Genomic DNA, 13215 nt, shown 5'->3' with positions numbered 1-13215 from the left:
TGAGGAAGTATGTATAGGTCTAATTCTTAAACAAAATACAAAGATATACAAGAATTGCTTCATTAAAATGATACAAAAAAAAAACCCAAAGAAAATATTTTATGTTTGCAATATTCATTTTTATTAAATTTCTATTCATACCATATGGATTAGTGTGAACAAGGGATTTTCTTTAATATTTTATTTGGCTGGATTGAGCGCAAGGGTTCCAATACTCTGGAGATGATCACTCTGAATGATTGGGTGACCCATTAAAGCATTCTGCTGAAGTATGTCTTTGTCCTGCCAGCTGGAGGACTTTGCCAGGGTTAAGTGCCAAAATAGATCTCAATACAAAAGTTTTAACTAATTCAAGGAAATCATTACGTAACCTCACTGCCAAGAATAGTGTTCACATATACAGTTACGGAGAGATGTGATGAGGTTGAATATATTCGTATTTGCTAAGTACTTTGATAAGAAGCTGCTACAGTGTGCAATATATTATCATGCTAAATATGTACTTTGGTCTTTGAACAGGGATTGGGCAGATAGAAAGTAAGCTAAACAGAATTTTCAGTTAATATGCACCGAAATAGGTTGTCTAAATTCTGTGAAAACAACAAAAGCTAAAGATAATAATTTGCCATGTGCAAATATATAGTTATGTGCATATTCCTATAATCTCCTGCTAATATGTCCTCTTTAGAGTCTTTAAGACAAGGACAGTAGATCCAACCTTACGTGCTTTATATCAGCATCTCAGAGAGCTAACATTTTGCATTACAACAAAAATCTCAGAATTATTTCATGATATGATTTTGTTCCAGTATCCATCTAATCACTACAAATGTATGATTTTTCACTCTACTACCAAGTAGAAGGACAAAGTAGAAGTAGTAAGGAATAGTATTAAAGTGAGGCTCAGAATTAATTATGCAAGACATTTGTGCTTATATCTGAAGTCTGGCTGACACTGTGTCTCCAGCATTTGAAGTCAAGACCAAGTGCCCCACTAACCTCAGAAACACAGACCTAGCCCCTTGAGTAGAAGTACTTTTTATTATTATTTTATGCTATTTCTGTGTCTAAGTGCTTGCTCTGCCACAGCCACTGATGTTACATAAAAGCCAACAGTGTGTTCTACAGGGACAACAAAAATGTGATGGAGGCTGTTGGACACAAATAGTTGGAACTTTGAGGGTTTTTTTAACCTTGGAAAGTATTTACCTTTACGGAACCTTAAGCTGCTTCTTCAGCATTTTCTCTGTACCTTTAATCAAAGTTTAGGAAGGTTTTATATATAACCATTTAACAAAAATGTTGTGGTAAACAAGTTTATGGTGTACTGTTATATAAAGGCTTTTAGCCTTTTAAAATATAATTTCCCTCAAGATAATAACATGCCGTTGTTTTCTATCATTTCCCTGGACTCAGTCAGACCAAATGCCCTTAGGCAAAACTGGGGAGTAGACATTTATTCTCTCACATTTCACTTCCTAAGAAAAAAAATTATTTTTTGTATAATGTAGTCATCATTTAGAGAACACATAAATCTTAACACTCTTACTCCATTCATACGGATTTTTTTTCCAAACTGCCATGCCAAATTAATCCCTGGTGCAATATTGTGTCACCAGTGAAGCTGTGCCACTTACTTGCTTGGACTCTTCAGTTTTAATTGAAAGATTTATCATTCCAGAGTTTCTTTGTCTTCAGTACTTAATACATGGATCCTTGGAAACCCTGACTGCTCTGCCATTACTGTCTCTTTTCTTTATATAGTGTATCTTTTCCTTGTTTTTTAATCGTGGTTTCTTTTAATGGAATGCGTGGAAAGTTTTCTCCTATAAACAAAATAAAAAACCCCACTGTGATTTGTACTTGACTCATATAGGTACAGTTGTGCAACTTTATTTAGCTTTGTTGTGTTTAATGAAATAATTTGTTATAGATAACGTGTAAATGTGCAAGCTGTATTATGATTAAATGCAATAGCTTGTTCTTCCTCACATATTTAATTGCTAAAACCAAGAATGCCAAGGGGGTTGGATAATTGATGAACAGAGGTTTTAATTGCAAAGATCCAGGATTGATGAATATTTTAAACACTTCTGTGATACTGTACACAGAATATCCACAAGAGGGAACTGTTTTACATAAAGAGGAGTCATTTCCTTGCTGCTAAAACACTGCTTTCTGGAACCAAATCCTCCAGAATTATGTTGAGTAGGCATGATTGTGACCTGGACTACATGGTAGGAACAGGAAAAACACAGGTCAGCACAGTGTTTGTTATGTTCTGTAAAGGCTGTTGTTAACCAAGTAAATTTTGAGCTCTTGTGTTGAAATATTAAATAGACAACTAATCTGAAAACTAACCCATTTAAGTTTTCTGTTTGTTTGGAACACATCTCTCCAGGATGCAGAGCTGGAAAACCTTGTTTAGTCTGAAGACAACGTGAAACAGAGTTGTTGCCTCAGTAAATGAAGCATGCGGCCCCAGGGGGCTTTCTCAAACTCTGCTTTATAGAACCTGCACTGGAAAGCAGGCCTTCCCTTATTCATAAAAGAGTAAGCTCAAATGGGACTTAATGGAAGGGATATTCATTCAAGGATCATTTTTACCTCTGTCTATGAATAGGTGAACAAAATACAAAGTTGCCTACTTTGCTTTGTCTTTTGCAGATAATTCCTAGTAAGGAAACTTTCAGCTAGTAAGGTAAGTCTCACCAACTAATATCAATATTTACTTTTCAGTGTGAGTTTCATTGTCAATATTTGTAGAACTGAGCTGTATTTATGTAAATAAAAGTTTTGTTTATACAGATAAACCAAAAGGTTTTCCCCTGGATAGATGGTATGAGATTTATAAACCAGGACTCCTAATGTATGTGTTGGTTGGTTTATGAACAGCATTTGAGCATCAGAACTTAAAGGCAGCCTTTTACAATTGATCACAATAAATCTCCTACCCCTGTCCAAACCTGCATGTGAACTTTGTGTGAATACGTTCAAATCAAATTATTTTAACCTACAGACTATATTGTGTGGTGCACTTTATTTGCTTTAGTCTGAATTTTTCTTTAGGACCATCTTTGGTATGTGTGGGTACAGTATTATGGGGATGATATTTTAGAAGTCCTTAACGATCTTGTTTGCATCTGGAGTGCTCTTGAAACCAGTGTCTGCAGCACTCAGCTGCAGCACAGTATTGAGTCAAATAAATACTTTTTAACTCGTACCTTTTGAATGCATAAAGCAAGAAAATGTATTTTCAGACTGCAGCCTCTCCACCAAATCTTCTGGGCCCCCTCAAACAACAGCAAGAGAGGATCTATGCCACAGCCATGCCTTCAGTGATTCACTCCTTGTTATCTGCCAGACCAGAATATGGAAGAAATTCCACCATGCAAAAGCCTTCCCTGGGATATATTGTGCTGCTGCTCTTCATTGTCCTCATGTTTCAAGGTGCACAGGGCTTGTAGTTTCTATTAGCTATAAGAGTGTCTGTAAGTACCTGGCACTGCTGAAGATCAGACATCAAGTGCCTGTGTTACGATGCCCCTGCCCTTGTTCCACTCCTGGTGTTTGCTGATGGATGAAAGGATCCGTAGGTATGTGTGCAGCTGTGAAAAGGGTGCTCCTTCAACACCAACACAGGAATGCAGAGCAAATGACCATCAGGAGCGGGTTCTGAGCCCAGGACCCAAGGCGTGTGATCCTGTCATGACAACACTTTGCAGTCCAGGTGGCCTGCAGGTGGCCCCAGGTGTGGGGAGGGTTGGTAAAGAAAAGACATGGGAGGGGGCAGCAGCTGTGGCAGGGCAGTCTGGGCTTGCATGTGGCAGCTGTGACGTGCAGTTTCTTTTCAATCTGTCTAGTTTTCTGCATCTAGAAATCCTCAACTTAATTCCCGTTACAACAGACTCCTGGGAATGGCCTGCTTCAGGTCTGCTATGTAACGGACTGTTTTTGTCTGGGAAAAAGTAATGTAGCATTTTTCTCACCTGTATACACCTCCATATTATTTATTATCTAATGCCTTCTCTATTCAGAGACCTCTATTAAACCTTTCTTGAAAAAGGAAGCTTTCTCTTGAAGGAACAGACTGGAGGAACAGACTGGAAGAAGATATCATGATAAACTCACAGAGTTAGACAAATGGTGGTGTTATTGCATGAAAAAAGTGGGGGTGAGAGGGTTAGAGAGCCCCGTAAAAAGCTTTGGGAACTCATAAAACCTCATTACCTTCACTTAAGTAGAAAACAAAAACAAATAACCCCCTGGCAGGTGCAAAACCAGAAACTACTACTAGTAAAGGTTAAGAGATTACTATTTCATAATGGTGGCTCTCTGCTGGTATAGCAACTAGATAAGATGGGGGAATGTCACACACACAAAGGCTGCTGTATTTTACCCTTGGAAACATGTCAAGAGGATCTGCATAATACTTTGTACAGACAACCCAGTAAGCCAAATGGAGATTTTGATTTGTATATAAATGAATACATATATAGACATATAATGTCTTTGCTTTTCAATGTGCATCTGAAAAAAAGTAGGAGACGACTATACAGATTTTCTTACTGGCTTCCCCCTTCCCCTCCATCCTCCCCAAGTGTGTAATTTTAAATTATTACTTATATTTCTAAGGGTTAAATTCAGGAATGTTCTTGGGATGTGCGGCAATTTACGGTGTGTTTGCGGAGCGTTTGCAGTACTTCCCCGTGTCAATTAAAGACAAGCCACGGATGCCTTCAGCGGAAAAACCCACGCCACGGTCCCCGATGTTTATTTCACGCTCCCTTACCGCGTTTCCATGCCAGCTCCCCCCCTCCCGCGCCGTGCGCATCCCCGGGCACCTGCTGCTGCAGCTCAACCGCCTCCTGCGAGCCCCGAGCGCGCCCCCTCCCTCCTCCCCTCCCTCCCCGCTGCCCCCGCTGCCCCCCGGCTGCAGCCCCGGGCCCGCCGCCCCCGAGGGCGCCGCTGCGGCCGCGCTGCGGCGGGGTCCCTCTCGCCGTGGGGCCGCGCTGCGCGGCGGGCGACGGATGCGGGCGATGGGCGCGGGGACCCGGCGGGGCTGCGGGGGCCGGGGCCGTGACTGCGCCGTGCGTTGGCCGCTGCCGTCATGACATCCTTCGAACCGGCCCCGCGCACGGCCGGCGCGGGGGGGGCCGCTGCCGCCAGCCCCCGCCCCACCGCGGCTGCGGAGAGCGCGGCGCGGCGGCGATGGACGCACCGGGGCCGGCGGGACTTGTTGGAGCGGCAGCTCCCCGGCGCGGCCGGGCACCGCCTCGCCGCCACCTGTGAAGCGCCCGCCTCGGCACACAGCCCCCGCTCCCGCCTCGCCGTCCTCCGGAGCGGGCGCTCGGCGCTTCGGCGGCGCCGCGAGCGGGACCGAGCAGCCGCGGGGCGGGGAGCGCTGCCCATGGGGCGCCGGGAGCCCGCCTGAGCCGGAGCCCCCACCCCGGCGGCAGCGGCAGCGCGGCACCCCCGGCCCGCCCGGCACCCCCGGCCCGCGGGGCCTTTGATGCGCCCCCGGAGCGGCCGCGACTGCGGGGCCGTCGCGTCCCCCGGCGGCACAGAGGGAGGGGCGGGAGCCGGCGGCGCCGCTGCGCGTGTGGGAGCAACAGCCTGAGCGACAGCCGGGCCCTGGAGGGAGCTCCCGAAGGATGGGCGAGGAGGCGGCGGCAGCGGCAGCGCACTCACAGATGGGCCAGCGGAGGATGAATTAGGAGCCACAGGAGGCTGCTGCCGGCACCGAGAGGGGAAGAGGAGAGGAAGGGGCTGGACTTGGAAGAGGAGGAGGAGGAGGAGGAGGAGGAGGGTGCGCGGGGGGGTGGGGGGGGGGGACTGAGTATCGCTAATAACAAGTTAAAGACTAATAACAATAATAACAGACCACCTCCGGGAGGATCCGCGGCGGAGGCTGAGTGAGGGATCCCCGCTGAGGCCAGCGGGGTCGCCGCGCTGGGTATCTTGGAGAGACGCTCAGAGGCATCAGTTTGTGGTGGTGCTGGATGATTTTTTTGGGGTGGGCGGGGTAGGGGCTGTGTATGCGGGAGAAGGAAGGGGTGGGAATCTGAGGAGGAGACTATATTTTTATTATTATTTTTAATTTTTTAAATATTATTTTCGCCGTACAAAGACGACGCTCGGAATTCACCGGCCTGTCGGCTCCCGAGAGGGACCCGGGAATTGTGCGGTCGCTTCTCTTCACCTGCTTTTTTTTTTTTTTTTTTTTGTTGGTTGGTTTGGTTTTTTGTTTGTTTTGATTGGGGGCTTTTTATTTTTATTACTCTCCTTATCCCTTCCCCGCTGAGCAGCGGCGGCAGCAGCAGCAATATGGCTGGTGATGGGCTTTTTGGGGGGCGCTGGCGGCGGGAGGAGCTCTCGGAAGCCCCTGCGCGCCCGGCTCGCTGTTAGCTATGGCAAATGGCAGCGGCGGCGGCTCCTACCCGGGCGGCAGCGGCAGCGGCATTAGAATGAGTAACAATATCAACGCCAACAATCTCAACACAGACTCGTCCTCCTCCCCCGTCAATGTGCCCAAGATGGATGCGCTCATCATCCCGGTGACCATGGAGGTGCCCTGCGATAGCCGCGGACAGCGCATGTGGTGGGCTTTCCTCGCCTCATCCATGGTTACTTTCTTTGGGGGACTGTTTATCATCCTGCTGTGGAGGACCCTCAAGTACCTGTGGACTGTCTGCTGCCACTGCGGGGTCAAAAACAAGGTAACTGCCCCTTCCCTTCCCCTCCTGCTGCCGGTGATGGTTTGTTGCGGTGGTGGTGGTGAGGAGTAGTAGGAGCCCAGCCTTATAGAGCAGGACACCCGGGCGAGGTGGCGGTGGAGCGGACGCCGTGGGGCTGTTGTTGATGGCAGTGTGCTGGCTGCTCTTGGCTTAGGGTTGCCACGGGCTGTTGGGAGCTGCAACGTGGGCAGTGTAGCTGGAGGGGTGAGGTGTTGGGTGCAGTCCCGAGGCGCCTCCCCCGTTCCCCCTTCTCTGTTCCACCCTACACAGGAACTCATTCGTTTTCATCTGGGGGCACGACAGTTAACACCTGGTGTCCGACGCTCACCCTGTCGGAGAGGCGCATGCTGGTGTAGTGGGACGGTGCAGATCAGAAGTTTATATGCACCCTTGGGACCCCATATGATGGGGTGGGAGCTTGCATACGCTGATCTAAACTGTCAGTTGTCTTGTGGAATGAGAAACTTTGGCAAAATTGAAAGGCTGAATTTCTCACTCGAGGGAACCTTTATAAAGCCAGTTCCACTCCCTGAGAACCTTTGACGTTTCTGTTTGTTAGATTAAATGTAGCTATCTAGAAGTATTCTGTACATTTGTAAGTATTTGCTTAACCTGAGTGTGAAGTCTTTGAGGCAGCCTCTCTGCCCCTTTGATTTTCGCATATTACCAGCTGGAAGAAGGCATGCGAAGTAAGTTCAGCTTCTGCTTTGAAGGGCCTATTTTCAAACCAAAGCTAAGAACTTGCTCAAGTCCAGACTTTAATTTTTGATTACGAAAAATGACATAGAAAGTGTTACAACTCTGTATTGTGAAAGTGGATTTTGACAGACCCCAAAATAGACCAGCAACTGGAGTTTCTCCCCTTCCCTTTTCACATTTTTTGGATTACAAATGGAATAATATCTGCTTCAGTTATTCCTGGCACACAGACACCCACAAAAACACACACACCTTTTAATATATGGTTGCTAGGTTGCTGGTTTGCTTTGACGTACAGTGAGCTGTCTTCCCCTTTCTCCTGTCCCCTCCCCCCTAAACACACAGCATATATGCCAGCTGTATGAAGGGCCCAGCATTTAGGGGAAACCAGAAACAAAGTTAGAGCATGGAAAGTTATGGTACTTGTTTGTCATGTAGTTTGGGTTGCCTAAATGAACCTCCATACTCCAGTTGGAAGTTAAACTATTATAGTGAACTTGGCCTATCTAGGGAAGGAGTGATTGCTAAAGTTAAGGAATAAAAGCTTTTAAGTCAGCCTGAAGCATCAGGAATCCTATCAGACAGCACTACTTTTCTATAGTCATTTTGTTTTTCATTCAACACCAAACCTGAACTTGCTTAGAGGGGTGTTAGCCAGGTATGATGACACAGCTCTAATGAATTTGTGATAATAAGATACTATTTCCCACAGCAGTAAAAGGCAATTTTCAAGAAAGGGTGAGTAGTGAAGACTTAACCTTTGGTTTCATTGTGTATTTAGCATTTTTGTCTCCACAGAATGAGACAGATCTACAGAGGCTATCAGAGCTCTTGACGAAAAAGAAAAATCTGCAGGTTATTACCTCGTGCTTCTTCTTCTCGAGAGAGTAAGAAGTTAGAGACTTGTACACAGACTTCTTAGGCATGGTTTCTTGGTGGGTCCTGTTGGTCAGAGAATCCATTATTGGGACACAGAGTTAAAGCAGATCAGTCATTTCTTAACCGGTATAGAAAGGTGTGTGCAAATTGTCTTTAAAACCTCTTATGCTAAATATGTCAGTTTAGTAACAGGCTTCGTCGAGGGGTTCAAACACTTCCAGTCCAAATAGCTTGACATACTGTGGCTATGGCAGGTTGTAAGATTTGAGTTTATTTCATCTTTGAAACTGAAGTTGTTCCATGAATGTCATTCCCTGGGGCAGGAGGATAAAGGGCTCTGCAGGTAGGGGGAGATATATGTCTCCTTTTAGATCCTATTTGTTCCACTTGTAAGGGTTTTCAAAAGTCTGGCGAAAAAGAACTTTCAAGGGCTGATCCTGAATTCCTTATACGATAAAATAGGGAGTTGGAGGGAATTCTGTGTATGCAAGGATGTTAGTTATAACTAGTTATTGCAAAACACTTTTCTAGTATTTAGGGTATAAAGGCTAACTGAAGCAACAACTGGAAATGTCTTAAAATTTGCTGTTACCAAGCACATACTTTGCTGCTTGGTGAGTTTGGAAAAGCTGCCGGTGAGAAATGTGAATGCATATATATGCTATGTTGACTCTATTGGACCTGCTACAAAAGCAATTTTAGAAGAAGTAGCTCCTCCTACTGCAGGATTGAAGAAGTTTTCTGCATATTAGGAGCTTTCCTTTCCTGTGCTGCCTCTTCTGCTGCTCCACAGGTTGCAGGGAAGTTGGGCTATCCAGCATCGTCTCACTACATAAAGAGCGGTCCCAGTGAGAAAGCTAAAAGAAGTCTTTCTCATGTCTACTTTCTGTGGCCTCTTATTGAATAATTCACATAGATATATATATATATATGAATAATTCAGAGTTAATGTGCTAATACTCATATCTGTATCTGTTATTGCAAAGAACTACAAAACGTTTCATTTTTTTCTCCCTGCTATATTCTAAGCATGACATATTCCATGGATTTGTCGATGATTGTTAACTTGACTGTGGGATGTAAAACTTTTTAATGGTTACGTAGAAGGATTTAGAATGTGATTTGTTTGGGGTTTCCCCTCTTCAACTTAGTCAGTTTAAAGTTGGAATTTAAAACTATGATATAAACAGTTTAACACTTTGTGGTATGAAATTTCATTACATTTTTTTTTTCCTCTTGGAGATAAGAAAGTCAAGATACTGTAAGTCAAGAATATGAAAACTGCTAACAGAATCATCATTACCTCTTAGAATTCCGTATCTCATTTATGTAATTGTATGTGAATAGAACATTACTCTTAATCATGTACTAAAAATGATTGTAGAAGTTTTAGGATTTTCATGCTCCACACTTGCTTTGTGAGTTGGCATTTTAAAAAAATCTTACTAAAAAGTAAATCTTTACCTTCATTGTCAGTGTTTCATGTAGTGTGATAGTCACTACTATTGGAGCCCTTGTATTCCTTTATTTAATATGGTGTATAATTTTAAATGGAATTTTTCAAAATTAGCTACAGTGTATTTGCAACCAACCTTGAAAAAGGCTGGTTTTCTTCTCAGTGTTTACATCTACATTTTCAATAGTGCTTAGATACTGCTAAAGAACTTGTCATTGCTTTTTCTTTGTCCCCTGACCAACTCATTTCTGTTTGTGTATGAAAAGTAGAATGTGAGATTAAACTTCCTTGGACTGGACTCTGACACCATGCGCTCTTGTTTGTGGTAACAGCAGAAAAATAAATAAATCTGCATGGTGATGTGCACATAGGGGCTAAATGCATATTATACGGTGTGTAGTTCTTTTGATTATATGGATCTGCATCGGCGTTTTCTGTGCTCCTGGAGGGCATTTGCTGCTGACATTATCTGATTCTGTATTTTGGCTTTGAACAAACTCTAAAACATGACGAAGGAGCAGTGGAATGAGAGAGCCCAGGTTTGGGGCACAGTCAGCTCCTGGTGCTGGTCAGTGCAGAATCAAGCGGGACTTGTTTCCTGTTGAAGAATATGATACTGGACCCTTTATTGCTGCTCCTTGGTTCCCCAGTGAAGGGTACTTCTTATGGACCTTATGTCATCAGGCTCTAGCACGTAGAAAATATCCTTACTGTGATGCTTTCAGCGTTTCGAAGAGCTTTTCCTGCCCACAACCCAGGACATGTACACATATAAAATGAAATTATGATTATAGGTAGCAGTTGCTAGCCTGAAATTACAAGTCCTAACAGTTTTCTTTGACCTTCGTCTCCTTATTTCTGAAATGTAGTAATTTACACAGTGCTAGATTTGGTCAGTAGAAACTAAGCAACATTCCCATTTATTTTGAATAGAAAAAACCCTGGTTTTGCTGGAAATAAAATATTTGCAGAAATTGTCTTTGAAAAGTTAACAATTTCAACTCAAAACTCTAAAGCCAGAGAAAACTTCTAAGTGGATAAGTTTAAGTTGTCCATAAAACAAGCATTCCAGGCTGGCTCTCGTGTGGGCGAGGTTTGTTGGTTTCTGAGTGATATCTGCATGAACACCCTCTCCAAATAAACAAATTTGAAGCACGATCTATTGAGAAAAGTTTGAGTGTACATTGGGAGATACATGTGGACACATAATGCAGGAGATCCCTTCATTTAAATCTGTACGTGGAAACGTCGCCTTGACTCCCGTGAAGATGTACTGTGCAGCAGCGTATGATGAACAACTGGAAGGCTCAAGGGATTAGCGGCAACTGTAATGCATTTTGCTTGTTAGTCACATGCACAGCCTGGCTCAATCATTCCTGTCTCATGGCTGTCAGGTGCTCTGCACACAATTACTCCGGGAAAGCCTCACCAGACAGGTTGCCAGTTGAGAGATGGCCATGGTGGGGAGGTCAAGGTCTGAAAGAAAAGGTACTTCGCAGATGTATAAGCAGAAAAGGGCGCTGGTGTGGAGAGGTGTATGCTGCTGTTTTCCATGCACTGAAAAGGAAGATACTTCTGGCTCTCTGGAGCTTATAAAGGATTTCACATTTTATAAACACATGCTCAAATAGGTTATGCATGCAGAAAAGAGAATTTAAACAAGGATTTAACCTGTAAATCATTCTCTACCAAAACGTTATTTTGGTACAGTATCATTTTCAAGGCTTTGCAACACATACATTTAAGGAGAACATCTGCATTCAGAAAGAACTTAAAAATCTCACATTTGCAAATCTCTAAGTGCTGGTTGAAAACCATTAGATTTCACCTTTTTTTCCAGTTTAGCTCAATAGAAGAAATGCCTATAATAGCGAACAGAAAGCTTTTAAGTAACACTGATCCGTGTACTCAGTTTTGATGAGTTGGGATTTCTGAATGTGGAATGAGGGCAGTTTACAGCCCCAGAGACAGAAACAGAACATTTAGAGAGCACTAGCCCTGAGTATAACCTCTGCAGGGATGGGCTCTAATGATTATAATTAAAACCAGCAGTGATCATACTTGGATGTCCTGTATTATTGCAAGAAAGTGGATTGTGAATCTTAGTCATTGAGTGTCCTTCCTGGGACAAATCCTAAAAAGAAGCAGTAATCTCTAGACAGCAGGCACAACACAGAGCAGCAGTCAGTGTTCCTTCTGAGATTGGCTCTGCTATTCTGTGGAATCCAACTCAGAGCGACAAAAGTTTATGTGAATTTCAGGGCTGGCTGGTGATAATTCCCCAGCAGGATCAGGCTGTAGTTCAGCAGCAGCAAGGCATCCTGTAGTGTGAGGTTGGGAGGGCAGCAGTCACTGGGGAGGTGCAAACATAAAAATAACACTAGATGAAATTGGGGAACAGGGTATCCCTTTGATTCTACTAAACATACCTAGTCACATTGCATAGAAATGTGTATTTTACATGTATGAAAATTACTGAACTACCAGTGGTCTGAGGAAGGCACAGTGAATACAGCTTGTGGAGGTTTTCTAATGGAAAGATTGCTGAAACATTATGTGTGGGTGTTAATGGTTAAAAAATATTTTTCTGCCCCACATATGATTTTAGTGGCTAAAGGAAATGAACTACACTTTGAAAAGCTCTTGTAAAAAGCTGTGTTTCTGTAATGGGTTTATATGCTGCTACATGGCTGAAGGCTTAGAATCCTAGAATATCTTGTGTTTGGAAGGGAGCTGTAACGATCATTGAGTCCAGCTCCCTGCTCCTTGCAGGAATACAATGCCTCACTGGGAAGTGAGTGCAAAACTCTGTTAGATCACAAGACTACACTGGCATTTATGCAAAATTATACAGGGCTAAATACACCAGTTCCAAATTAGAACTCATGGTTTGTCAGTGTGGGCACGTTGTCCGGGGCACACAGGTCACCTTGGGTGACAATGGAGGGTGGAAAAGCAGCAGAGTCTGAATAAATGGGAAGGAATGATACCTATCTTCCATGCCTGTCAGAGACATATTGGTCAGGAAGGGCCCATTTTGAATCCTGATGGTATTTATAGCCTGAGAATACATTGGGTTTTCATCTTTGAGAGGAACACTTCATTTCCATATATAGTATGCGTAGTTCTGTTTAAATGAATGTGCTGCCACTGAAATGTGTTGAGTTTCGTTTGCTTTGAGATGATATATTGCATGTATTTGTCTGTTTGAGAGTTACAGAAATGAGAGAGTTATCCAAGGTCTGTTGAAATAGAAGGAAGCAGTCCTAATAACTTCAATGGCTTTGGACTCAGGCCTAGATGTTCACAGTGTCCTAGATGAATTAGATTAAAAAAAAATTCTAATGTTAACATTTTAAGCTTTTAAAAGCTTTTTTCTTTTATTGTAGCAAGTTGTATTTACTTGGTTTGTGGCCATTATGTCTGAGATTTCAACATTAGAAA

General features: G+C 43.7%; 1 protein-coding gene across 50 annotated transcripts in view; it reads left to right on the top strand.

Moving 5' to 3' along the window:
* The first annotated feature begins 5836 nt into the window (after window positions 1-5836).
* The window catches only part of KCNMA1 (potassium calcium-activated channel subfamily M alpha 1), a 438676-nt gene continuing 431297 nt past the window's right edge, over window positions 5837-13215 (top strand). For 24 of the 50 annotated variants that reach the window (XM_019292667.3, XM_019292661.3, XM_010412839.4 and 21 more), the window contains exon 1: window positions 6041-6719. In XM_019292667.3, coding sequence (XP_019148212.2) covers window positions 6411-6719 — 309 coding nt within the window. In that variant the 5' untranslated portion in view covers window positions 6041-6410. Of the gene's footprint in view, window positions 5996-6038; window positions 6720-13215 lie in introns of those variants that run through there. The other 26 variants (XM_019292658.3, XM_019292648.3, XM_010412714.4 and 23 more) reach the window with 5 other exon arrangements.

The sequence above is a fragment of the Corvus cornix genome, chromosome 6 (genome assembly GCF_000738735.6).
Source record: "Corvus cornix cornix isolate S_Up_H32 chromosome 6, ASM73873v5, whole genome shotgun sequence".
Classification (NCBI taxonomy): Eukaryota; Metazoa; Chordata; class Aves; order Passeriformes; family Corvidae; genus Corvus; species Corvus cornix.
The sequence above is the reverse complement of the archived record's forward strand: the minus strand, read 5'-3'. Positions and strand labels throughout refer to the sequence as shown.